General features: G+C 43.2%; 1 protein-coding gene across 1 annotated transcript in view; it reads right to left on the minus strand.

The window, feature by feature from the left end:
- LOC139417448 (leucine-rich repeat-containing G-protein coupled receptor 6) overlaps window positions 1-27,876 on the minus strand; it is a 104,110-nt gene that overhangs the window by 25,507 nt on the left and 50,727 nt on the right. The window contains exons 4-13 of the mRNA XM_071166732.1: window positions 17,791-17,862; window positions 13,795-14,010; window positions 13,494-13,565; window positions 9,192-9,260; window positions 8,637-8,708; window positions 8,437-8,508; window positions 8,252-8,320; window positions 6,889-6,960; window positions 6,658-6,723; window positions 5,714-5,785 (exon numbers count right to left, since the gene is read on the minus strand). Of these exons, the coding sequence (XP_071022833.1) occupies window positions 5,714-5,785; window positions 6,658-6,723; window positions 6,889-6,960; window positions 8,252-8,320; window positions 8,437-8,508; window positions 8,637-8,708; window positions 9,192-9,260; window positions 13,494-13,565; window positions 13,795-14,010; window positions 17,791-17,862 (852 nt within the window). The remainder of the gene's footprint in view (window positions 1-5,713; window positions 5,786-6,657; window positions 6,724-6,888; window positions 6,961-8,251; window positions 8,321-8,436; window positions 8,509-8,636; window positions 8,709-9,191; window positions 9,261-13,493; window positions 13,566-13,794; window positions 14,011-17,790; window positions 17,863-27,876) is intronic.

Consider the following 27,876-nt stretch of genomic DNA (forward strand, 5'->3'; position numbering starts at 1 on the left):
TATACTTACACAGACTAAAGAGTATACAGACAGAGAGTAAAGAGTATTCACAGAGAGGTAAATAGTATACTGAACGAGAGTAAAGAGTATACTGACAGAGATTAAAGAGTATTCACAGAGAGTAAAGAGTATTCACAGAGGGGTAAAGAGTATACTGAACGAGAGTACAGAGTATTCACAGAGGGGTAAAGAGTATACTGAATGAGAGTAAAGAGTATTCACAGAGAGTAAAGAGTATTCACAGAGAGTAAACAGTATACTGACAGGGAGTAAAGAGTATTCACAGAGGGGTAAAGAGTATACTGAACGAGAGTAAAGAGTATTCACAGAGAGTAAAGAGTATTCACAGAGAGTAAACAGTATACTCACAGAGAGTAAAGAGTATTCACAGAGAGTAAACAGTATACTCACAGAGAGCAAAAAGTATTCACATAGAGTTAACAGTATACCCCACAGAGAGTAAACAGTATACTCACAGAGAGTAAAGAGTATTCACAGAGAGTTGACAGTATACTCACAGAGAGTAAAGAGTATTCACATAGAGTTAACAGTATTGACAGAGAGTAAAGAGTATTCACAGAGAGTAAACAGTATACTCACAGAGAGTAAAGATATTCACATAGAGTAAACAGTATACTCACAGATAGTAAACAGTATACTTACAGAGTAAAGAGTATTCACAGAGAGTAAAGAGTTCACAGAGAGTAAAGAGTATTCACAGAGTGTAAAGAGTCTACTGACAGAGAGTAAAGAGTATTCACAGAGAGTAAAGAGTATTCACAGAGGGCTAAAGAGTATACTGAACAAGAGTAAAGAGTATTCACAGAGAGTAAACAGTATTCACAGAGAGTAAACAGTATTCACAGAGAGTAAACTGTATAATGACAGGGAGTAAAGAGTATTCACAGAGGGGTAAATAGTATTCACAGAGAGTAAAGAGTATTCACAGAGAGTAAAGAGTATTCACAGAGAGTAAAGAGTATTCACAGAGGGGTAAAGAGGATACAGACAGAGTAAATAGTATTCACAGAGAGTAAAGAGTATTGACAGCGAGTAAACAATATACTCAGAGAGTAAACAGTACACTCACAGAGAGTAAAGAGTATTCACATAGAGTAAAGAGTATTCACAGAGGGGTAAAGAGTATACTGAACGAGAGTAAAGAGTATTCACAGAGAGTAAACAGTATTCACAGAGATTAAAGAGTATTCACAGAGAGTAAACAGTATACTCACAGAGAGTAAAGAGTATTCACAGAGAGTTGACAGTATACTCACAGAGTAAACAGTATACTCACAGAGGGGTAAAGAGTATACTGAACGAGAGTAAAGATTATTCACAGAGAGTAAACAGTATACTCACATAGAGTAAACAGTATACTTAGAGTAAAGAGTATTCACAGAGAGTAAAGAGTTCACAGAGAGTAAAGAGTATTCACAGAGAGTAAAGAGTCTACTGACAGAGAGTAAAGAGTATTCACAGAGAGTAAAGAGTATTCAGAACAAGAGTAAAGAGTATTCACAGAGAGTAAACAGTATTCACAGAGAGTAAACAGTATTCACAGAGAGTAAACTGTATAATGACAGGGAGTAAAGAGTATTCACAGAGGGGTAAAGAGTATACTGAACGAGAGTACAGAGTATTCACAGAGGGGTAAAGAGTATACTGAATGAGAGTAAAGAGTATTCACAGAGAGTAAAGAGTATTCACAGAGAGTAAACAGTATACTGACAGGGAGTAAAGAGTATTCACAGAGGGGTAAAGAGTATACTGAACGAGAGTAAAGAGTATTCACAGAGAGTAAAGAGTATTCACAGAGGGGTAAAGAATATACTTACACAGACTAAAGAGTATACAGACAGAGAGTAAAGAGTATTCACAGAGAGGTAAAGAGTATACTGAACGAGAGTAAAGAGTATACTGACAGAGATTAAAGAGTATTCACAGAGAGTAAAGAGTATTCACAGAGGGGTAAAGAGTATACTGAACGAGAGTACAGAGTATTCACAGAGGGGTAAAGAGTATACTGAATGAGAGTAAAGAGTATTCACAGAGAGTAAACAGTATACTGACAGGGAGTAAAGAGTATTCACAGAGGGGTAAAGAGTATACTGAACGAGAGTAAAGAGTATTCACAGAGAGTAAACAGTATACTCACAGAGAGTAAAGAGTATTCACAGAGAGTAAACAGTATACTCACAGAGAGTAAAGAGTATTCACATAGAGTTAACAGTATACCCCACAGAGAGTAAACAGTATACTCACAGAGAGTAAAGAGTATTCACAGAGAGTTGACAGTATACTCACAGAGAGTAAAGAGTATTCACATAGAGTTAACAGTATTGACAGAGAGTAAAGAGTATTCACAGAGAGTAAACAGTATACTCACAGAGAGTAAAGATATTCACATAGAGTTAACATTATACTCACAGAGAGTTGGCAGTATACTCACAGAGAGTAAACAGTACACTCACAGAGAGTAAACAGTACACTCACAGAGAGTAAAGAGTATTCACATAGAGTAAAGAGTATTCACAGAGGGGTAAAGAGTATACTGAACGAGAGTAAAGAGTATTCACAGAGAGTAAACAGTATTCACAGAGATTAAAGAGTATTCACAGAGAGTAAACAGTATACTCACAGAGAGTAAAGAGTATTCACAGAGAGTTGACAGTATACTCACAGAGTAAACAGTATACTCACAGAGGGGTAAAGAGTATACTGAACGAGAGTAAAGATTATTCACAGAGAGTAAACAGTATACTCACATAGAGTAAACAGTATACTTAGAGTAAAGAGTATTCACAGAGAGTAAAGAGTTCACAGAGAGTAAAGAGTATTCACAGAGAGTAAAGAGTCTACTGACAGAGAGTAAAGAGTATTCACAGAGAGTAAAGAGTATTCACAGAGGGCTAAAGAGTATACTGAACAAGAGTAAAGAGTATTCACAGAGAGTAAAGAGTATTCACAGAGGGCTAAAGAGTATACTGAACAAGAGTAAAGAGTATTCACAGAGAGTAAACTGTATAATGACAGGGAGTAAAGAGTATTCACAGAGGGGTAAATAGTATTCACAGAGAGTAAAGAGTATTCACAGAGAGTAAAGAGTCTACTGACAGAGAGTAAAGAGTATTCACAGAGGGGTAAAGAATATACTTACACAGAGAGTATACTGACAGAGATATATTCACAGAGAGTAAAGAGTATTCACAGAGGGGTAAAGAGTATACTGAACGAGAGTACAGAGTAGTAAAGAGTATACACACAGAGAGTAAAGAGTATTCACAGAGAGTAAACAGTATACTGACAGGGAGTAAAGAGTATTCACAGAGGGGTAAAGAGTATACTGAAAGAGAGTAAAGAGTATTCACAGAGAGTAAAGAGTATTCACAGAGAGTAAACAGTATACTCACAGAGAGTAAAGAGTATTCACAGAGAGTAAACAGTATACTCACAGAGAGTAAAGAGTATTCACATAGAGTTAACAGTATACCCCACAGAGAGTAAACAGTATACTCACAGAGAGTAAAGAGTATTCACAGAGAGTTGACAGTATACTCACAGAGAGTAAAGAGTATTCACATAGAGTTAACAGTATTGACAGAGAGTAAAGAGTATTCACAGAGAGTAAACAGTATACTCACAGAGAGTAAAGATATTCACATAGAGTTAACATTATACTCACAGAGAGTTGACAGTATACTCACAGAGAGTAAACAGTATACTCACAGAGAGTAAACAGTATACTCACAGAGAGTAAACAGGATACTCACAGAGAGTAAACAGTATACTCACAGAGAGTAAACAGTATACTTACAGAGTAAAGAGTATTCACAGAGAGTAAAGAGTCTACTGACAGAGAGTAAAGAGTATTCACAGAGAGTAAAGAGTATTCACAGAGGGCTAAAGAGTATACTGAACAAGAGTAAAGAGTATTCACAGAGAGTAAACAGTATTCACAGAGAGTAAACTGTATAATGACAGGGAGTAAAGAGTATTCACAGAGGGGTAAATAGTATTCACAGAGAGTAAAGAGTATTCACAGAGAGTAAAGAGTATTCACAGAGGGGTAAAGAGGATACAGACAGAGTAAATAGTATTCACAGAGAGTAAAGAGTATTGACAGCGAGTAAACAATATACTCACAGAGAGTAAACAGTATTCACAGAGAGTAAACAGTATTCACAGAGAGTAAACAGTATTCACAGAGAGAAAAGAGTATTCACAGAGAGGTAAAGAGTATACTCACAGAGAGTAAACAGTATACTCACAGAGAGTAAACAGTACACTCACAGAGAGTAAACATTACACTCACAGAGAGTAAAGAGTATTCACAGAGAGTAAAGAGTATTCACAGAGGGGTAAAGAGTATACTGAACGAGAGTAAAGAGTATTCACAGAGAGTAAACAGTATTCACAGAGATATTCAAAGAGTAAAGAGTTCACAGAGAGTAAACAGTATACTCACAGAGAGTAAAGAGTCTACTGACAGAGAGTAAAGAGTATTCACAGAGAGTAAAGAGTATTCACAGAGGGCTAAAGAGTATACTGAACAAGAGTAAAGAGTATTCACAGAGAGTAAACAGTATTCACAGAGAGTAAACAGTATTCACAGAGAGTAAACTGTATAATGACAGGGAGTAAAGAGTATTCACAGAGGGGTAAATAGTATTCACAGAGAGTAAAGAGTATTCACAGAGAGTAAAGAGTCTACTGACAGAGAGTAAAGAGTATTCACAGAGGGGTAAAGAGTATACTTACACAGACTAAAGAGTATACAGACAGAGAGTAAAGAGTATTCACATAGGGGTAAAGAGTATACTGAACGAGAGTAAAGAGTATTCACAGAGAGTAAAGAGTATTCACAGAGGGGTAAAGAGTATACTGAACGAGAGTACAGAGTATTCACAGAGGGGTAAAGAGTATACTGAATGAGAGTAAAGAGTATTCACAGAGAGTAAAGAGTATTCACAGAGAGTAAACAGTATACTGACAGGGAGTAAAGAGTATTCACAGAAGGGTAAAGAGTATACTGAACGAGAGTAAAGAGTATTCACAGAGAGTTGACAGTATACTCACAGAGAGTAAAGAGTATTCACAGAGAGTAAACAGTATACTCACAGAGAGTAAACAGTATTCACAGAGAGCAAAGAGTATTCACAGAGAGAAAAGAGTATTCACAGAGAGTAAAGAGTATTCACAGAGAGTAAACAGTATACTCACAGAGAGTAAACAGTATACTCATAGAGAGTAAACAGTATACTCACAGAGAGTAAACAGTATACTCACAGAGAGTAAAGAGTATTCACATAGAGTTAACAGTATACCCCACAGAGAGTAAACAGTATACTCACAGAGAGTAAAGAGTATTCACAGAGAGTTGACAGTATACTCACAGAGAGTAAAGAGTATTCACAGAGAGTTGACAGTATACTCACAGAGAGTAAAGAGTATTCACATAGAGTTAACAGTATTGACAGAGAGTAAAGAGTATTCACAGAGAGTAAACAGTATACTCACAGAGAGTAAAGATATTCACATAGAGTTAACATTATACTCACAGAGAGTTGACAGTATACTCACAGAGAGTAAACAGTATACTCACAGAGAGTAAAGAGTATTCACAGAGAGTAAACAGTACACTCACAGAGAGTAAACAGTATACTCACAGAGAGTAAACAGTATACTCACAGAGAGTAAACAGTATACTCACAGAGACTGTAGAGAGCTGAGCTGCTGGAAGGTATTCCTCTCAATTCTCCTAATGTGGTTATACTGCAGGCCTCTACACACACACACACACACACACCCTGTTACTACAAAACAAGCAGTGAAACTGCAATACCAAAGCATAGACTCCTACTATTTCAGTCATGCCATTATCGGAACGTTGTTCTAACATACCATTATCGGAATGTTGTTCTAACATTCTGTTATTGGAACGTTGTTCTAACATTCTGTTATTGGAACGTTGTTCTAACATTCTGTTATTGGAACGTTGTTCTAACATTCTGTTATTGGAACGTTGTTCTAACATTCTGTTATTGGAACGCTGTTCTAACATTCTGTTATTGGAACGTTGTTCTAACATAGTGTTATTGGAACGTTGTTCTAACATTCTGTTATTGGAACGTTGTTCTAACATTCTGTTATTGGAACGTTGTTCTAACGTTCTGTTATTGGAACGTTGTTCTAACATTCTGTTATTGGAACGTTGTTCTAACGTTCTGTTATTGGAACGTTGTTCTAACATTCTGTTATTGGAACGTTGTTCTAACATTCTGTTATTGGAACGTTGTTCTAACATTCTGTTATTGGAACGTTGTTCTAACATTCTGTTATTGGAACGTTGTTCTAACATAGTGTTATTGGAACGTTGTTCTAACATTCTGTTATTGGAACGTTGTTCTAACATTCTGTTATTGGAACGTTGTTCTAACGTTCTGTTATTGGAACGTTGTTCTAACATTCTGTTATTGGAACGTTGTTCTAACGTTCTGTTATTGGAACGTTGTTCTAACATTCTGTTATTGGAACGTTGTTCTAACGTTCTGTTATTGGAACGTTGTTCTAACATTATGTTATTGGAACGTTGTTCTAACATTCTGTTATTGGAACGTTGTTCTAAGCTTCAACCATTACACCATGTTGACTCACATTTCCTGCAGGGCAGAGCAGTGATAGAAGCTGGGAAGATCCTCTATCTGATTATGAGACAACTCGCTGTGAACACACAGGCAAAAATATCATTATAGTGTAATCTGGGGTTTCAGACCCATGTCAGAGGTAAGCAATTCTGTGGGTTTGGGATTTTATCAATTGGAGCATTTAGGGGGTACTGTTAAATTGAATTGTGTGTGTGCACATTCTTTCGTTCAAAGTACTCACAGTACTCTGAGGCGGAGTAGCTGCTGACACAACCGCTGAGGAAGAGTAGAGAGACCAGCCCTGGTCAATGTCCTAGAGAGAGGAGAGAGAGGGGGGAGTGAGAGACAGAAGAGGGTATTTGAGTATTGTAGTGATTGTTTAGGTCAAGGGAAGCCAGTTGATTCTTCTGTCTCTGTGATACTAACACAGTGAGACAGCTAGCTCAATAGGCTGACACGAACCGGACCACTGCTGGCTTGCCACAAGCTAAGCAGGGTTGGGACTAGTTGGTCCCTGGATGGGAGACCAGATTTGGCTGGAACTGGTGTTGTAAGGCTAGTTGTGGGCCCTCTTCCCTCTAGTCTAAGAGATCCTAATGCCCCAGAACTTTCTCAACGTCAATGCATGTGTGTGCTCTGTCATTCCCTCCCAGAGCCTCTGTCGTACCCTTCTAGAGCCCCCGTTGTACCCTTCTAGAGCCTGTCACACCCTCCCAGAGCCTGTCGTACCCTCCCAGAGCCTCTGTCGTACCCTTCTAGGGCCCCTGTTGTACCCTCCCAGAGCTTGCCGTACCTTCCCAGAGCCTGTCGTACCCTCCCAGAGCCTGGCATACCCTCCCAGAGCTTGTCGTACCCTCCCAGAGCCTGTCGTACCTTCCCAGAGCCTGTCGTACCCTCCCAGAGCTTGTCGTACCTTCCCAGAGCCTGTCGTACCCTCCCAGAGCTTGTCGTACCTTCCCAGAGCCTGTCGTACCCTCCCAGAGCCTGTCGTACCCTCCCAGAGCCTGTCATACCCTCCCAGAGCTTGTCGTACCCTCCCAGAGCCTGTCGTACCCTCCCAGAGCCTGTCGTACCCTCCCAGAGCTTGGCGTACCCTCCCAGAGCTTGGCGTACCCTCCCAGAGCTTGGCGTACCCTCCCAGAGCTTGTCGTACCCTCCCAGAGCTTGTCGTACCCTCCCAGAGCCTGTCGTACCCTCCCAGAGCCTGTCGTACCCTCCCAGAGCTTGTCGTACCCTCCCAGAGCCTGTCGTACCCTCCCAGTGCCTGTCGTACCCTCCCAGTGCCTGTCGTACCCTCCCAGAGCTTCTGTGGCTAGTTAGCTACCTGATGGTACAACTCTCCCCTCTCTCTCCTCCTTCTATTTCTGTCTCCGTTCCCATTCTCTGAGACACTCATTAGGTAGGGGAGACTGAGCCCCTGCACTCATTACAGCAGTAGTGTGTGTGTGTGTGTGTGTGTGTGTGTGTGTGTGTGTGTGTGTGTGTGTGTGTGTGTGTGTGTGTGTGTGTGTGTGTGTGTGTTTGTGTGTGTGTGTTTGTGTGTGTGTGTGTGTGTCTGTGTGTGTGTCTGTGTGTGTGTCTGTGTGTGTGTCTCTCTCTCTTACAGTGTTTCCAGGCTGGTGGTTCCTTTCAGGTCGGGGAAATCTCGTATCTGGGTCGCCCCGTTTAGGGAGCTGGAGAGGGACGCGCTGGTTAGTTAGATGGTATACACACTCATGTGGTCTGCTATATCCAAGACACACATCCAAAAGTCATATTGTCAGACTGGAGAAGGAACCTCATTACTTACAGGGTATGAAGCTTAGGTAAAAACTGGAAAGCGGATCTTCCCACAGACTGGATGGGATTCTCATAGAAGTGACTGAGGAAGAGGTCATGTTATTTATTTCACCAAGGCCTTTGTCTACGTGCACTTGTGTGTGTGTGTGTGTTTATGTGTATTAATCAGTTTATGTGTGTGTGTGTTTATCAGTGTGTGTGGGTACTAACATGGTCTGTAGCTGGCGGTTTCCCATGAAGGCTCTCTCAGGGATCGCTCTGATGTTGTTGTGGTGGAACCCACTAGGACACACACACACACACACACACGTCAGAGCATCTGCTAACTGCGAGAGAAATCATAGCCCTCCCCTCGGTGTGCAGCTATTGAGGTTTGAGATGTTGTATCCTGCATTAAAACCACTGATAAAATATGATATAAATATAACATAAACCACTGATCCTGATCACAGAGACATATGATAGTCAAGCAGGCAACTGTGTGTCTGTGTGTGTGTGTGTGTGTGTGTGTGTGTGTCTGTGTGTGTCTGTGTGTGTGTGTGTGTGTGTGTGTGTGTGTCTGTGTCTGTGTGTGTCTGTGTCTGTCTGTGTCTGTGTGTGTCTGTGTGTGTGTGTGTGTGTCTGTGTCTGTCTGTGTCTGTGTGTGTCTGTGTGTGTCTGTGTGTGTCTGTGTCTGTCTGTGTCTGTGTGTGTCTGTGTGTGTGTGTGTGTGTGTGTGTGTGTGCGTGTGCGTGTGCGTGTGTGTGTGTGTGTGTGTGTACTCACAGTTCCTGAAGCTTTGCCAGGGTCCTGATGGCTGTAGGAAACTCTGGTAGATCATTGTAGTTCAGATCCCTGAGAGGGGAGATAGGAAGAGATAGAGAGGGGGAGATAGGTAGAGAGACAGGGAGACAATGGGAGAGGGGGAGATAGGAAGAGAGAGAGTGAGGGGGAGATAGGTAGAGAGACAGGGAGACAAAGGGAGAGATAGGAAGAGAGAGAGGGAGAGCGAGGGGGAGATAGACAGGGAGACAGAGGGGGAGATAGGTAGAGAGACAGGGAGACAAAGGGGAGGGGGAGATATGAAGAGATAGAGGGAGAGAGATAGAGACGGGAGATAGGTATAGAGACAGGGAGACGAAGGGAGAGAGATAGCGAGGGGGAGATAGGTAGAGAGACAGGGAGACAAAGGGGAGGGGGAGATAGGAAGAGATAGAGGGAGAGAGATGGGGAGGGGGAGATAGGAAGAGATAGAGGGAGAGAGAGAGGGGGGAGATAGGATGAGAGAGAGGGAGAAATAGAGAGGAGAGGGAGATGAACCTGGAGAAGAGTCCCCTTAGCAAGCTGGTCCTGGGGCTCTATTCACAAACACACCCAACAGAGCCCCAGGACAGCAGCACAATTAGACCCAACCAAATCATGAGAAAACAAAAAGATAATTACTTGACACATTGGAAAGAATTAACAACAAAACAGAGCAAACTAGAATGCTAACATGAAGCTTGTTGATTAACTTGTTAGATACATTCTGTATCTGCCTTTAACATCTCAAATCAAACCAAAGTTTGTCATGTACGCTGAATACAACAGGTGTAGTAGACCTCACAGTGAAATGCTGAATACAACAGGTGTAGTAGACCTCACAGTGAAATGCTGAATACAACAGGTGTAATAGACCTTACAGTGAAATGCTGAATACAACAGGTGTAGTAGACCTTACAGTGAAATGCTGAATACAACAGGTGTAGTAGACCTCACAGTGAAATGCTGAATACAACAGGTGTAGTAGACCTTACAGTGAAATGCTGAATACAACAGGTGTAGTAGACCTCACAGTGAAATGCTGAATACAACAGGTGTAGTAGACCTCACAGTGAACTGCTGAATACAACAGATGTAGTAGACCTCACAGTGAAATGCTGAATACAACAGGTGTAGTAGACCTTACAGTGAAATGCTTACTTACAGGCTCTAACCAATAGTGCAATTAAGGTATTAGGTGAACAATAGATAAGTAAAGAAATAAAACAACAGTAAAAAGACAGGCTATATACAGTAGAGAGGCTATATACAGTAGATAGGCTATATACAGTAGTGAGGCTATATACAGTAGAGAGGCTATATACAGTAGAGAGGCTATATACAGTAGAGAGACTGTATACAGTAGAGACTATATACAGTAGAGAGGCTATATACAGTAGAGAGGCTGTATACAGTAGAGAGGCTATATACAGTAGAGAGTCTATATACAGTAGTGAGGCTATAACAGTAGAGAGGCTCTATACAGTAGAGAAGTTATATACAGTAGAGAGGCTATATACAGTAGAGGCTATATACAGTAGAGAGGCTATATACAGTAGAGAGGCTATATACAGTAGAGGCTATATACAGTAGAGAGGCTATATACAGTAGAGAAGCTCTATACAGTAGAGAGGCTATATACAGTAGAGAAGCTATATACAGTAGAGGCTATGTACAGTAGAGAGTCTATATACAGTAGAGAGTCTATATACATTATAGAGGCTGTATACAGTAGAGAGGCTATATACATTATAGAGGCTATATACAGTAGAGAAGCTATATACAGTAGACAGGCTATATACAGTAGAGAGGCTATATACAGTAGAGGCTATATACAGTAGAGAGGCTATATACAGTGGCGAGGCTATATACAGTAGAGAGGTTATGACAGTAGAGGCTATATACAGTAGAGATGTTATAACAGTAGAGAGGCTATATACAGTAGAGAGGATATATACAGTAGAGAGGTTATAACAGTAGAGAGGCTATATACAGTAGAGAGGTTATAACAGTCGAGAGGCTATATACAGTAGAGAGGCTATATGTAGTAGAGAGGTTATAACAGTCGAGAGGCTATATACAGTAGAGAGGCTATATACAGTAGAGTGGCTATATACAGTAGAGGCTATATACAGTAGAGAGGTTATAACAGTAGAGAGGCTGTATACAGTAGAGGGGCTATATACAGTAGAGGCTATATACAGTAGAGAGGTTATATACAGTAGAGAGGCTCTATACAGTAGAGAGGCTATATACAGTAGAGAGGCTATAGAGAGGCTATATACCGTAGAGAGGCTCTATACAGTAGAGAGGTTAAAACAGTAGAGAGGCTATATACAGTAGAGAGGCTATATACAGTAGAGGCTATATACAGTAGAGAGGCTATATACAGTAGAGGCTATATACAGTAGAGGCTATATACAGTAGAGAGGTTATATACAGTAGAGAGGCTCTATACAGTAGAGAGGCTATATACAGTAGAGAGGCTATAGAGAGGCTATATACCGTAGAGAGGCTCTATACAGTAGAGAGGTTATAACAGTAGAGAGGCTATATACAGTAGAGAGGCTATATACAGTAGAGAGGCTATATACAGTAGAGAGTCTATATACAGTAGAGGCTCTATACAGTAGAGGTTATAACAGTAGAGAGGCTATATACAGTAGAGAGGCTATATACAGTAGAGAGGCTATATACAGTAGAGAGGCTATATACAGTAGAGAGGCTATATACAGTAGAGAGGCTATATACAGTAGAGAGGCTATATACAGTAGAGGGGCTATATATAGTCGAGGGGCTATATACAGTAGAGGGGCTATATACAGTGGAGAGGCTATATACAGCAGAGGGGCTATATACAGTAGAGAGGCTATATACAGTAGAGGGGCTATATACAGTAGAGAGGCTATATACAGTAGAGAGGCTATATACAGTAGAGAGGCTATATACAGTAGTGAGGCTGTATACAGTAGAGAGGCTATATACAGTAGAGGCTATATACAGCAGAGGGGCTATATACAGTAGAGATGCTATATACAGTAGAGAGGCTATATACAGTAGAGAGGCTATATACCGTAGAGAGGCTCTATACAGTAGAGAGGTTATAACAGTAGAGAGGCTATATACAGTAGAGAGGCTATATACAGTAGAGAGGCTATATACAGTAGAGAGGCTATATACAGTAGAGAGGCTGTATACAGTAGAGAGGCTATTTACAGTAGAGGGGCTATATACAGTAGAGAGGATATAGACAGTAGAGGGGCTATATACAGTAGAGAGGCTATATACAGTAGAGAGGCTCTATACAGTAGAGGTTATATACAGTAGCGAGGCTATATACAGTAGAGAGGCTCTATACAGTAGAGGTTATATACAGTAGCGAGGCTACATACAGACACTGGTTAATCAGGCTGATTGAGGTAGTATGTACATGTAGATATGGTTAAAGTGACTATGCATATATGATAAACAGAGAGTAGCAGCAGTGTAAAAGGGGGGTTGGGGGGGGACACACAATGCAAATAGTCCTGGTAGCCATTTGATTACCTGTTCAGGAGTCTTATGGATTGGGGGTAGAAGCTGTTTAGAAGCCTCATGGACCTAGACTTGGTGCTCTGGTACCACTTGCCATGCGGTAGTAGAGAGAACAGTCTATGACTGGGGTGGCTGGGGTCTTAGACAATTTTTAGGGCCTTCCTCTGACACCGCCTTGTGTAGAGGTCCTGGATGACAGGCAGCTTAGCCCCAGTGATGTACTGGGCAGTACGCATTACTCTCTGTAGTGCCTTGCAGTCGGAGGCCGAGCAGTTGCCATTCCAGGCAGTGATGCAACCGGTCAGGATGCTCTTGATGTTGCAGCTGTATAACCTTTGGGGGCGTGCTCGGTCCTCCAAGGATTTAGGGGGAATAGGTTTTGTCGTGCCCTCTTCATGACTGTCTTGGTGTGTTTGGACCATTCTAGTTTGTTGTTGATGTGGACACCTAGGAACTTGAAGCTCTCAACCTGCTCCACTGTAGCCCCGTTGATGAGATTGGGGGGCGTGTTCGGTCCTCCTTTTCCTGTAGTCCACAATCATCTCCTTAGTCTTGATTACTTTGAGGGATAGGTTGTTATTCTGGCACCACCCGGCCAGGTCTCTGACCTCCCTATAGTCTCGTCGCAAACGTAATGATGGTGTTGGAGTCGTGCCTGGCCATGCAGTCGTGGGTGAACAGGGAGTACAGGAGGGGACTGAGCACGCACCCCTGAGTGTGTGTGTGTGTTTTTTTTTTTTTTTTTTTACTCACAGTGTCTCCAGACTGAGCAAACCTTGGAAACACCTCTCTCCCATCGTCTGGATCTGGTTGTTATGGAGATGACTATGCACAGAAAGACAGCCAATCACAATAAAGGAAAGACTTTTCAACCAATCACAGTTAAAACACACATCTCAACACGACTGACCTCAGAAAGACAACAGACACATTGTCAGATAACAGACAGACACATAAACCCCCTCTAATCCCCCCGCCCACACACACAACCAGAGGGTACTCACAGTACGACCAGTGATAAATCCCAGCCCACACACAACCAGAGGGTACTCACAGTACGACCAGTGATGAGAGGTTGCTAAATGCATGGTCAGGTATGTGAGTGATATGGTTGAGAGCGAGGGTCATAGCTTGTAGGGCCGGCAGAGAGTCCAGAGCAGAGACAGGGATCTCTGTTAAACTGTTATCATCCAACCACAGGTGTCTTAGAGACCTAAGACCACCTAGTGACCGCGCAGGCACCTCAGATAACAGGTTAGCATCCAGACGCCTGGAGGAGAGAAGGGGAGGGGAGAGGGGGGAGAAGAGGTGAGGGGAGGAGATTGGAGAGGAGGGGAGAAGAGAAGAGGTGAGGGGTGAAGAGGTGAGGTGAGGAGATTGGAGAGGAGAGGAGATTGGAGAGAGAGGAGAGGAGAGGAGATTGGAGAGGAGAGGAGAGGAGAGGAGAGGAGAGGAGAGGAGAGGAGAGGAGAGGAGAGGAGAGGAGAGGAGAGGGGAGGGGAGAACAAAGGGTCATTGAATTCATATCAATACATCTTGATGACATTTATCACCTCATTTATCACCTCATTTATCACCTCATTTAGAGTCTCTTTGAATCATTTTATGGACATCAGATAATTAACTGGGGGGATTTCAATTAACGCTCTATCTGAATGCATGCTCTGAATAATGCTCTGTCTGAATGCATGCTCTGTCTGAATACATGCTCTGAATAATGCTCTGTCTGAATGCATGCTCTGAATAATGCTCTGTCTGAATGTATGCTCTGAATAATGCTCTGTCTGAATGTATGCTCTGAATAATGCTCTGTCTGAATGCATGCTCTGAATAATGCTCTGTCTGAATGTATGCTCTGAATAATGCTCTGTCTGAATGTATGCTCTGAATAATGCTCTGTCTGAATGCATGCTCTGAATAATGCTCTATCTGAATAATGCTCTGTCTGAATACATACTCTGAATAATGCTCTATCTGAATAATGCTCTATCTGAATACATACTCTGAATAATGCTCTATCTGAATACATACTCTGAATAATGCTCTATCTGAATGCATACTCTGAATATATGCTCTGTCTGAATACATGCTCTATCTGAATACATGCTCTGAATTCATGCTCTATCGGTCTTTTGGTCAACACCTATCCACTCTGACACTAACTCAGTGTAATCATATAACTCGTTCAAAAATCCCTATGGGATTTCACATCGGAGTTCAGACAAATGAATTAACTTAAAGAGGCTTGATTCTTCCTTTGAACCCAACAGATGTATAACTGACTTCCTCTCCTTGTTCGTTCGGCGGTCGACATCACCGGCTTTCTAGCCACCGCCGATCCACTTTTCATTTTCCATTTGTTCTGTCTTTGTCATGATCACATCCTGGCTTCACGTTGTCAATATACTTGTTTATTATTTAACCCCCTGTTCTACATGCTGTATTTGTGAGTGTTTGTTGTATTGTGGTTCGTGTTGTGTGGCCGTGCATTTTTACGTGTCATGTTTGAATGTTTTGAGTAAAGTGTTTTACTACTCATATCTGCTGTCCTGCGCCTGACTCATCTCACCAGCTACACACGGACGCCTTTACAACTGCTTTAGTCACCTCTATCTGAAACTCACAACGTGAACCTGAAAGGATTTCATATCGGACTTCAGACAAACTATACTGAATACAAATATAAACGCAACATGCAACAATTTATAAGATTTTACTGAGTTACAGTCAATAAGGAAATCAGTCAACTGAAATAAATTCATTAGGTCCTAATCTATGGATTTAACATGAACGGGAATACAGATATGCATCTGTTGGTCACAGATACTTTAAAAGAAAATGGGCCTCAGGATCTCGTCACTGTATCTCTGCGCATTCAATCTGCCATTGATAAAATTCAATTGTGTTCATTGTCTATAGTTTATGCCTGCCCATACCATAACCCTGCCACCATGAGGCACTCTGTTAACGATGATTACAACAGCAAATCGCTCACCCACATAACGCCATAGACGTGGCCTGTGGTTGTGAGGCCGGTTGGACGTACAGCCAAATTCTCTAAAACAACGTTGGAGGCGGCTTATGGTAGAGACATAAACATTCAATTGTCTGGCAACAGCTCTGGTGGACATTTACAGACTACTTATATACTGTATTTAGTGATTTCAGAAAGTATTCACACCCCTTGACTTTTTCCACATTTTGTTGTTTTACAAAGTGGGATTAAAATTGATTTAATTGTCATTTAATGTCAATCATCTCTACAAAAAACTCTGCAATATTAAAGTGAAAGAAAAATTCTAACATTAAAACTTAATGGAATAGAAAACAGGAATATATTCAACCCCCTGAGTCAATGACAGAATCACATTTGATTACAGCTGTAAATCTATAAGAGCTTTGCATACCTGGATTGTACTATATTGGCCCGTTATTGTAAAAATACATTTTGTTCAAGCTATTTCAAGTTTCTAGACAGCCATTTTCATGTCTTGCCATAGATTTTCAAGCCAATTTATGTTAAAACTTGCTTCTTGCTTCTTCGACCCACTCTCTCTACCGCACCTGCTGTATCGAACTCTGAATGCTCGTCTATGAAAAGCCAACTGACATTTACTGCTGACCTGTTTCACCCTCTATAAACACGGATTATTATTTGACCCTGTTGGTCATCTATGAATGTTTGAACATCTTGAAAAACAATCTGGCCTTTTAATGGCCATGTACTGTTATAATCTCCACCCGACACAGCCAGAAGAGGACTGGCCACCCCTCAGAGCCTGGTTCCTCTCTAGGTTTCTTCATAGGTTCCAGCCTTTCTATGGAGTTTTAACTAGCCACAGTGCTTCTACATCTGCATTGCTTGCTGTTTGGGGTTTTAGGCTGGGTTTCTGTATAAGAACTTTGTGGCATCTGCTGATGCAAAAGGGGCTTTATAAACTTCATGAAAGTTGTTGTAGCAGTAGTATTTATTAGTATTTAGTATTTATTAGTCCAAAGGTAAAACTTTATGAAAGTCATTGTAGAAATAGTATTTATTTGTGTTTAGTATTATTAGTGTTTAGTATTTAGTATTTATTCGTATTTATTCGTTTTAGTATGTATTAGTATTTAGTATTTCTTAGTATTTAGTATGTATTAGTATTTATTCGTTTTTAGTATGTATTAGTATTTAGTATTTCTTAGTATTTAGTATTTCTTAGTATTTAGTATGTCTTAGTATTTAGTATTTCTTAGTATATAGTATTTCTTAGTATTTAGTATGTATTAGTATTTAGTATTTTAGTATGTATTAGTATTTAGTATTTATTAGTATTTAGTATTTCTTAGTGTTTAGTATTTATTAGTCTAGAGGTAAAACTTTATGAAAGTCATTGTAGAAATAATATTTATTAGTGTTTAGTATTATTAGTGTTTAGTATTTATTAATATTTAGTATATATTAGTATTTAGTATGCATTAGTGTTTAGTATTTATTAGTCCAGAGGTAAAACTTTCTGAAAGTCATTGTAGAAATAGTATTTATTAGTGTTTAGTATTTATTAGTGTTTAGTATTTATTAGTGTTTAGTATTCATTAGTATTTAGTATTTATTAGTATTTAGTATTTATTAGTATTTAGTGTTTATTAATATTTAGTATTTATTAGTGTTTAGTATTTATTAGTATTTAGTATTTATTAGTATTTAGCATTTATTAGTATTTAGTATTTATTAATATTTATTAGTATTTAGTATTTATTAGTATTTAGTGTTTATTAATATTTAGTATTTATTAGTGTTTAGTATTTATTAGTATTTAGTATGTATTAGTATTTAGTATTTATTAGTATTTAGTATTTATTCGTCTAGAGGTAAAGATAGATTACGTCTTTACTGTCGCTGCCTCACACACACGTAAAACACACCAGGTTAGGAGTGTGTCTGTGTGTCTGTGTGTGTGTGTGTGTGTGTGTGTGTGTGTGTGTGTGTGTGTGTGTGTGTGTGTGTGTGTGTGTGTGTGTGCGTGTGTGCGCGTGCGTGCGCGTGCGTGCGCGTGCGTGTGTTACTCACAGAGACAGCAGGTTGGGTAGATTCCATGGAATGTCATTGGGAAGTCTTTCCAGCTGATTATTCTGAAGCATCCTGTGAACCAGACAACAACATTAGTATCTTTTTATTTATTTTATTTCACCTTTATTTAACCAGGTAGGCTAGTTGAGAACACCTTTATTTAACCAGGTAGGCTAGTTGAGAACACCTTTATTTAACCAGGTAGGCAAGTTGAGAACACCTTTATTTAACCAGGTAGGCAAGTTGAGAACACCTTTATTTAACCAGGTAGGCAAGTTGAGAACACCTTTATTTAACCAGGTAGGCTAGTTGAGAACACCTTTATTTAACCAGGTAGGCTAGTTGAGAACACCTTTATTTAACCAGGTAGGCTAGTTGAGATCACCTTTATTTAACCAGGTAGGCCAGTTGAGAACACCTTTATGTAACCAGGTAGGCAAGTTGAGAACACCTTTATTTAACCAGGTAGGCTAGTTGAGAACACCTTTATTTAACCAGGTAGGCTAGTTGAGATCACCTTTATTTAACCAGGTAGGCAAGTTGAGAACACCTTTATTTAACCAGGTAGGCCAGTTGAGAACACCTTTATTTAACCAGGTAGGCCAGTTGAGAACACCTTTATTTAACCAGGTAGGCCAGTTGAGAACACCTTTATTTAACCAGGTAGGCAAGTTGAGAACACCTTTATTTAACCAGGTAGGCCAGTTGAGAACACCTTTATGTAACCAGGTAGGCTAGTTGAGAACACCTTTATTTAACCAGGTAGGCTAGTTGAGATCACCTTTATTTAACCAGGTAGGCCAGTTGAGAACACCTTTATTTAACCAGGTAGGCCAGTTGAGATCACCTTTATTTAACCAGGTAGGCCAGTTGAGAACACCTTTATTTAACCAGGTAGGCTAGTTGAGAACACCTTTATTTAACCAGGTAGGCCAGTTGAGAACACCTTTATTTAACCAGGTAGGCAAGTTGAGAACACCTTTATTTAACCAGGTAGGCAAGTTGAGAACACCTTTATTTAACCAGGTAGGCAAGTTGAGAACAAGTTCTCATTTACAATTGCGACCTGGCCAAGATAAAGCAAAGCAGTTCGACACATACAACAACACAGAATTACACATCTACTGAGTTACAGTTCATATGAGGAAATCAGTCCATTTGAATAAATTCATTTTGCCCTAATCTAAAGATGTCACATGACTGGGAATACAGATATGCATCATAAAATGACATACCCAAATCTAACTGCCTGTACCTCAGGACCTGACGCAAGGATATACATATTCTTGGTACCATTTGAAAGGAAACACTTTGAAGTTTGTGGAAATGTGAAAGGAATGTAGGAGAATATAACACATTAGATCTGGTAAAAGATAATACAAACAAAACTACACTACATTTTTATCTCTGGGACCGTCAGGATGACAGCCAGATTACTGAATGTAAGTACATTATTTACCTTCAGAGGTGAATGTATCAAACCAGTTGCCATGATAAAAGTGTGTTGTTGTTGTGCACTCTCCTCACACAATAGCCTGGTATTTTCTCACTGTTAAAGCTACGGTAAATTGGACAGTGCAGTTAGATTAACAATAATTTAAGATCTTTCTGCCCATATAAGACAATGTCAATGTCCCAGAAAATTTGCTGTTGTTTACAATGTCATTCTAGTCACATTAGCGCACGTTAGCAACAACCGTTCCGGTTTAGAAGCACGCTGTCATGCAAGTCAACCCAGAGCATCCCAAACATGCTCAATGTGGGTGACATGTCTGGTGAGTATGCAGGCCATGGAAGAACTGGGACATTTTCAGCTTCCAGGAATTGTGTACAGATCCTTGTGACACGGGGCCCTGCATTATCATTCTGCAACATGAGGTGATGGGGCAGATGAAGGGCAAGACAATGTTCCTAAGGATCTCATCAAGCGCCAAGACAACAGGACTAACAGTGACGTGCTTGGTAAACAACAGGACTAATAGTGACATGCTTGGTAAACAACAGGACTAATAGTGACATGCTTGGTAAACAACAGGACTAACAGTGACATGCTTGGTAAACAACAGGACTAATAGTGACATGCTTGGTAAACAACAGGACTAATAGTGACATGCTTGGTAAACAACAGGACTAACAGTGACGTGCTTGGTAAACAACAGGACTAACAGTGATGTGCTTGGTAAACAACAGGACTAACAGTGACATGCTTGGTAAACAACAGGACTAACAGTGACGTGCTTGGTAAACAACAGGACTAATAGTGACATGCTTGGTAAACAACAGGACTAATAGTGATGTGCTTGGTAAACAACAGGACTAACAGTGACATGCTTGGTAAACAACAGGACTAATAGTGATGTGCTTGGTAAACAACAGGACTAACAGTGACATGCTTGGTAAACAACAGGACTAACAGTGACGTGCTTGGTAAACAACAGGACTAATAGTGACATGCTTGGTAAACAACAGGACTAATAGTGACATGCTTGGTAAACAACAGGACTAACAGTGACATGCTTGGTAAACAACAGGACTAACAGTGATGTGCTTGGTAAACAACAGGACTAACAGTGACATGCTTGGTAAACAACAGGACTAACAGTGACGTGCTTGGTAAACAACAGGACTAATAGTGACATGCTTGGTAAACAACAGGACTAATAGTGACATGCTTGGTAAACAACAGGACTAATAGTGATGTGCTTGGTAAACAACAGGACTAACAGTGACATGCTTGGTAAACAACAGGACTAATAGTGATGTGCTTGGTAAACAACAGGACTAACAGTGACATGCTTGGTAAACAACAGGACTAACAGTGACGTGCTTGGTAAACAACAGGACTAATAGTGACATGCTTGGTAAACAACAGGACTAATAGTGACATGCTTGGTAAACAACAGGACTAATAGTGATGTGCTTGGTAAACAACAGGACTAACAGTGACATGCTTGGTAAACAACAGGACTAACAGTGATGTGCTTGGTAAACAACAACTGCTCGTACGGCCCAGTGCATCACTGGGGCCAAGCTTCATGCCATCCAGAACCACTATACCGGAGCGCCAGGTCTAGGTCCAAGAGGCTTCTAAACAGCTTCTACCCCCGAGCCATACGACTCCTGAACACCTAAACAAATGGCTACCCAGACTATTTGCATTGACCCTCCCCTCTTGTACACCACTGCTACTCTCTGATGTTGTCATCTATAGTCACTGTAATAACTCTTCCTTATACATATTACCTCAACTAACTGGTGCCCTCCGCACATTGACTCTGTACCGTAATACCATGTATATAACCTCCACATTGATTCTGTACCGGTACCCCCTGTATATAGCCTCCACATTGACTCTGTACCGGTACCCCCTGTATATAGCCTCCACATTGATTCTGTACCGGTACCCCCTGTATATAACCTCCACATTGACTCTGTACCGGTACCCCCTGTATATAACCTCCACATTGATTCTGTACCGGTACCCCCTGTATATAGCCTCCACATTGACTCTGTACCGGTACCCCCTGTATATAGCCTCCACATTGATTCTGTACCGGTACCCCCTGTATATAGCCTCCACATTGACTCTGTACCGGTACCCCCTGTATATAACCTCCACATTGACTCTGTACCGGTACCCCCTGTATATAGTCTCCACATTGACTCTGTACCAGTACCCCCTGTATATAGCCTCCACATTGACTCTGTACCGGTACCCCCTGTATATAGCCTCCACATTGACTCTGTACCGGTACCTCCTGTATATAGCCTCCACATTGACTCTGTACCAGTACCCCCTGTATATAGCCTCCACATTGACTCTGTACCGGTACCCCCTGTATATAGTCTCCACATTGACTCTGTACCGGTACCCCCTGTATATAGTCTCCACATTGACTCTGTACCGTAACACCCTGTATATAGCCTCCACATTGACTCTGTACTGTAATACCCTGTATATAGTCTCCACATTGACTCTGTACCGGTACCCCCTGTATATAGTCTCCACATTGACTCTGTACCGGTACCCCCTGTATATAGCCTCCACAATGACTCTGTACCGGTACCCCCTGTATATAGCCTCCACATTGACTCTGTACCGGTACCCCCTGTATATAGCCTCCACATTGACTCTGTACCGTAACACCCTGTATATAGTCTCCACATTGACTCTGTACCGGTACCCCCTGTATACAGCCTCCACATTGACTCTGTACCAGTACCCCCTGTATATAGCCTCCACATTGACTCTGTACCGGTACCCCCTGTATATAGTCTCCACATTGACTCTGTACCGGTACCCCCTGTATATAGTCTCCACATTGACTCTGTACCGTAACACCCTGTATATAGCCTCCACATTGACTCTGTACTGTAATACCCTGTATATAGTCTCCACATTGACTCTGTACCGGTACCCCCTGTATATAGTCTCCACATTGACTCTGTACCGGTACCCCCTGTATATAGCCTCCACAATGACTCTGTACCGGTACCCCCTGTATATAGCCTCCACATTGACTCTGTACCGGTACCCCCTGTATATAGCCTCCACATTGACTCTGTACCGTAACACCCTGTATATAGTCTCCACATTGACTCTGTACCGGTACCCCCTGTATACAGCCTCCACATTGACTCTGTACCAGTACCCCCTGTATATAGCCTCCACATTGACTCTGTACCGGTACCCCCTGTATATAGTCTCCACATTGACTCTGTACCGGTACCCCCTGTATATAGTCTCCACATTGACTCTGTACCGTAACACCCTGTATATAGCCTCCACATTGACTCTGTACTGTAATACCCTGTATATAGTCTCCACATTGACTCTGTACCGGTACCCCCTGTATATAGTCTCCACATTGACTCTGTACCGGTACCCCCTGTATATAGCCTCCACAATGACTCTGTACCGGTACCCCCTGTATATAGCCTCCACATTGACTCTGTACCGGTACCCCCTGTATACAGCCTCCACATTGACTCTGTACCGGTACCCCCTGTATATAGCCTCCACATTGACTCTGTACCGGTACCCCCTGTATATAGCCTCCACATTGACTCTGTACCATAATACCCTGTATATAGTCTCCACATTGACTCTGTACCGGTACCCCCTGTATATAGCCTCCACATTGACTCTGTACCGTAATACCCTGTATATAGTCTCCACATTGACTCTGTACCGGTACCCCCTGTATATAGCCTCCACATTGACTCTGTATCGGTACCCCCTGTATATAGCCTCGCTATTGTTATTTTACTACTGCTCTTTAATTACTTATTACTTTTATTTCTTATTCTTAGTCATATTTTTTTTTACTGAATTGTTGGTTAGGGGCTCGTAAGTAGGCGTTTCACTGTAAGGTATTTGGCGCATTAGACTAATACAATTTGATTTGATTTTGAAGGTATCTCTGTGCATTCAGATTGGATTTTGTTGTCCGTAGATAATGCCTGCCCATACCATAACCCCACCGCCACCACGACGTTGACATCAGTAAACCCCTCACCCACATGACGCCATCTGTCCGGTACAGTTGAAAACGGCATTCATCCATGAAGAGCTCACTTCTCCAGCGTACCAGTGGCCATCGAAGGTGAGCATTTTCCCACTGAAGTCGGTTACAACGCCGAACTGCAGTCAGGTCAAGACGACGAGCACGCAGATGAGCTTCCCTGAGATGGTTTCTGACAGTTTGTGCAGAAATTCTACGGTTGTGCAAACCCCCAGTTTAATCAGCTGTCCGGGTGGCTGGTCTCAGACGATCCCACAGGTAAAGAAGCCGGAAGTGGAGGTCCTGGGCTGGCGTGTTTACACTTGGTCTGCGGTTGTGACAAGTTCTCTAAAGCAACGTTGGACGTGGTTCATGGTAGAGAAATGAACATAAAATTATCTGGCAACATTCCTGCAGTCAGCTTGCCAATTGCACGCTCCCTCAAAACTTGAGACATCTGTGGAATTGTGTTGTATAACAAAACTGCACATTTTACAGTGGCCTTTTATTGACCCCAGTGGAAAGTGCACCTGTGTAATGATCATGCTGTTAAATCAGCTTCTTGATATGCCAACCAGCATATATGTTAGAGTAACAGACGCAACTCGCCACTAACAGACCCAACCAGCCATTAACAGACCCAACCAGCCATTAACAGACCCAACCAGCCCCAAACCCAACCAGCCTCTAACAGACCCAACCAGCCACTAACAGACCCAATCAGCCTTTAACAGAACCAACCAGCCCCTTGACCCAACCAGACACAAACCAACCAGCCCCCCAACCAGTCTCTAACAGACCCAACCAGCCTAACAGACCCAACCAGCCCCAAACAGCCCCTCTAACAGACCCAACCAGCCCCCTCTAACAGACCCAACCAGCCCCTAACAGACCCAACCAGCCATTAACAGACCCAACCAGCCCCTAACAGACCCAACCAGCCCCTAACAGACCCAACCAGCCCCTTGCCGACACAAACCAGCCCCTAACAGAACCAACCAGACCCTAACAGACCCAACCAGTCTCTAACAGACCCAACCAGCCTCTAACAGACCCAACTAGCCTCTAACAGACCCAACCAGCCTCTAAAAGTCCCAACCAGCCTCTAACAGACCAAACCAGCCCCAAACAGCCCCTCTAACAGACCCAACCAGCCCCCTCTAACAGACCCAACCAGCCCCTAACAGACCCAACCAGCCCCCTCTAACAGACCCAACCAGCCACTAACATACCTCTTACACACCCAACCAGCCCCTGACAGACCCAACCAGTCTCTAACAGACCCAACCAGCCCCTAACAGACCCAACCAGTCTCTAACAGACCCAACCAGCCTCTAACAGACCCAACCAGACTCTAAAAGACCCAACCAGCCTCTAACAGACCCAACCAGCCCCAAACAGACCCAACCAGTCTCTAACAGACCCAACCAGCCTCTAACAGACCCAACCAGCCACTAACAGACCCAACCAGCCTTTAACATAACCAACCAGCCACTAACAGACCCAACCAGACATTAACAGACCCAACCAGCCTCTAACAGACCCAACCAGCCTCTAACAGACCCAACCAGCCACTAACAGACCCAACCAGACATTAACATAACCAACCAGCCCCCTCTAACAGACCCAACCAGCCCCCTCTAACAGACCCAACCAGCCCCTAACAGACCCAACCAGCCCCTAACAGACCCAACCAGCCCCTAACAGAACCAACCAGCCTCTAACAGACCCAACCAGCCTCTAACAGACCCAACCAGACTCTAAAAGACCCAACCAGCCTCTAACAGACCCAACCAGCCCCAAACAGACCCAACTAGTCTCTAACAGACCCAACCAGCCTCTAACAGACCCAACCAGCCACTAACAGACCCAACCAGACATTAACAGACCCAACCAGACATTAACAGACCCAACCAGCCTCTAACAGACCCAACCAGCCCCTAACAGACCCAACCAGCCCCCTCTAACAGACCCAAACAGCCTCTAACAGACCCAACCAGCCCCTAACAGACCCAACCAGCCCCTAACAGAACCAACCAGCCTCTAACAGACCCAACCATCCTCTAACAGACCCAACCAGCCTCTAAAAGACCCAACCAGCCTCTAACAGACCCAACCAGTCTCTAACAGACCCAACCAGCCTCTAACAGACCCAACCAGCCCCAAACAGACCCAACCAGACTCTAACAGACCCAACCAGCCCCAAACAGACCCAACCAGCCTCTAACAGACCCAACCACCTCTAACAGACCCAACCAGCCTCTAACAGACCCATCCAGCCTCTAACAGACCCAACCAGCCCCAAACAGACCCAACCAGCCTCTAACACACCCAACCAGCCTCTAACAGACCCAACCAGCCACTAACAGACCCAACCAGCCACTAACAGACCCAACCAGCCACTAACAGACCCAACCAGCCCCATCTAACAGACCCAACCAGCCCCCTCTAACAGACCCAACCAGCCCCCTCTAACAGACCCAACCAGCCCCCTCTAACAGACCCAACCAGCCCCCTCTAACAGACCCAACCAGCCCCCTCTAACAGACCCAACCAGCCCCCTCTAACAGACCCAACCAGCCCCCTGTAACAGACCCAACCAGCCCCTAACAGACCCAACCAGCCCCCTGTAACAGACCCAACCAGCCTCTAACACACCCAACCAGCCCGTAACAGACCCAACCAGCCTCTAACAGACCCAACCAGCCTCTAACAGACCCAACCAGCCTCTAAAAGACCCAACCAGCCTCTAAAAGACCCAACCAGCCTCTAACACACCCAACCAGCCTCTAACAGACCCAACCAGCCACTAACAGACCCAACCAGCCACTAACAGACCCAACCAGCCACTAACAGACCCAACCAGCCCCATCCAGCCCCCTCTAACAGACCCAACCAGCCCCCTCTAACAGACCCAACCAGCCCCCTCTAACAGACCCAACCAGCCCCTAACAGACCCAACCAGCCCCCTGTAACAGACCCAACCAGCCCCTAACAGACCCAACCAGCCCCCTGTAACAGACCCAACCAGCCTCTAACACACCCAACCAGCCTCTAACAGACCCAACCAGCCTCTAACAGACCCAACCAGCCTCTAACAGACCCAACCAGCCTCTAACAGACCCAACCAGCCTCTAACAGACCCAACCAGCCTAACATACCCAACCATCCCCAAATAGACCCAACCAGCCACTAACAGACCCAACCAGCCCCAAACAGACCCAACCAGCCCCTAACAGACCCAACCAGCCCCAAACAGCCCCAACCAGCCACTAACAGACCCAACCAGCCCCAAACAGACCCAGCCAGCCCCTAACAGCCCCAACCAGCCCCAAACAGACCCAACCAGCCTCTAACAGACCCAACCAGCCCCAAACAGACCCAGCCAGCCCCTAACAGCCCCAACCAGCCCCAAACAGACCCAACCAGCCTCTAACAGACCCAACCACCACTAACAGACCCAACCAGCCTCTAACAGACCCAACCACCACTAACAGACCCAACCAGCCTCTAACAGACCCAACCAGCCTCTAACAGACCCAACCACCACTAACAGACCCAACCAGCCTCTAACAGACCCAACCAGCCTCTAACAGACCCAACCACCACTAACAGACCCAACCAGCCCCAAACAGACCCAACCAGCCTCTAACAGACCCAACCACCACTAACAGACCCAACCAGCCTCTAACAGACCCAACCAGCCTCTAACAGACCCAACCAGCCTCTAACAGACCCAACCACCACTAACAGACCCAACCAGCCACTAACAGACCCAACCACCACTAACAGCCCCAACCAGCGTCTAACAGACCCAACCAGCCTCTAACAGACCCAACCAGCCACTAACAGACCCAACCACCACTAACAGCCCCAACCAGCGTCTAACAGACCCAACCAGCCTCTAACAGACCCAACCACCACTAACAGACCCAACCAGCCCCAAACAGACCCAGCCAGCCCCTAACAGCCCCAACCAGCCCCAAACAGACCCAACCAGCCTCTAACAGACCCAACCACCACTAACAGACCCAACCAGCCTCTAACAGACCCAACCACCACTAACAGACCCAACCAGCCTCTAACAGACCCAACCAGCCTCTAACAGACCCAACCACCACTAACAGACCCAACCAGCCTCTAACAGCCCCAACCAGCGTCTAACAGACCCAACCAGCCTCTAACAGACCCAACCACCACTAACAGACCCAACCAGCGTCTAACAGACCCAAACAGCCTCTAACAGACCCAACCACCTCTAACAGACCCAACCAGCACCAAATAGACCCAACCAGCCTCTAACAGACCAAACCAGCCAAAGACCTGTATATCAGCCCATCCAACCCTTCCATTGCTTACAGCTCTTCACTTTTTTTTTCTTTTGGAGTTAATCAAAACAGAATTACCTCAGTGGTGAATATATATATTTTTAACTGTAGTGATGATATCCCAGATCAGTTAGCAGGGATAATAACAGTGACAGCCCAGTCAGCAGGGATAATAACAGACAGCTCAGTTAGCAGGGATAATAACAGACAGCTCAGTTAGCAGGGATAATAACAGACATCTCAGTTATCAGGGA

Source organism: Oncorhynchus clarkii, chromosome 9, assembly GCF_045791955.1.
Source record: "Oncorhynchus clarkii lewisi isolate Uvic-CL-2024 chromosome 9, UVic_Ocla_1.0, whole genome shotgun sequence".
In the NCBI taxonomy this organism is placed as follows: domain Eukaryota; kingdom Metazoa; phylum Chordata; class Actinopteri; order Salmoniformes; family Salmonidae; genus Oncorhynchus; species Oncorhynchus clarkii.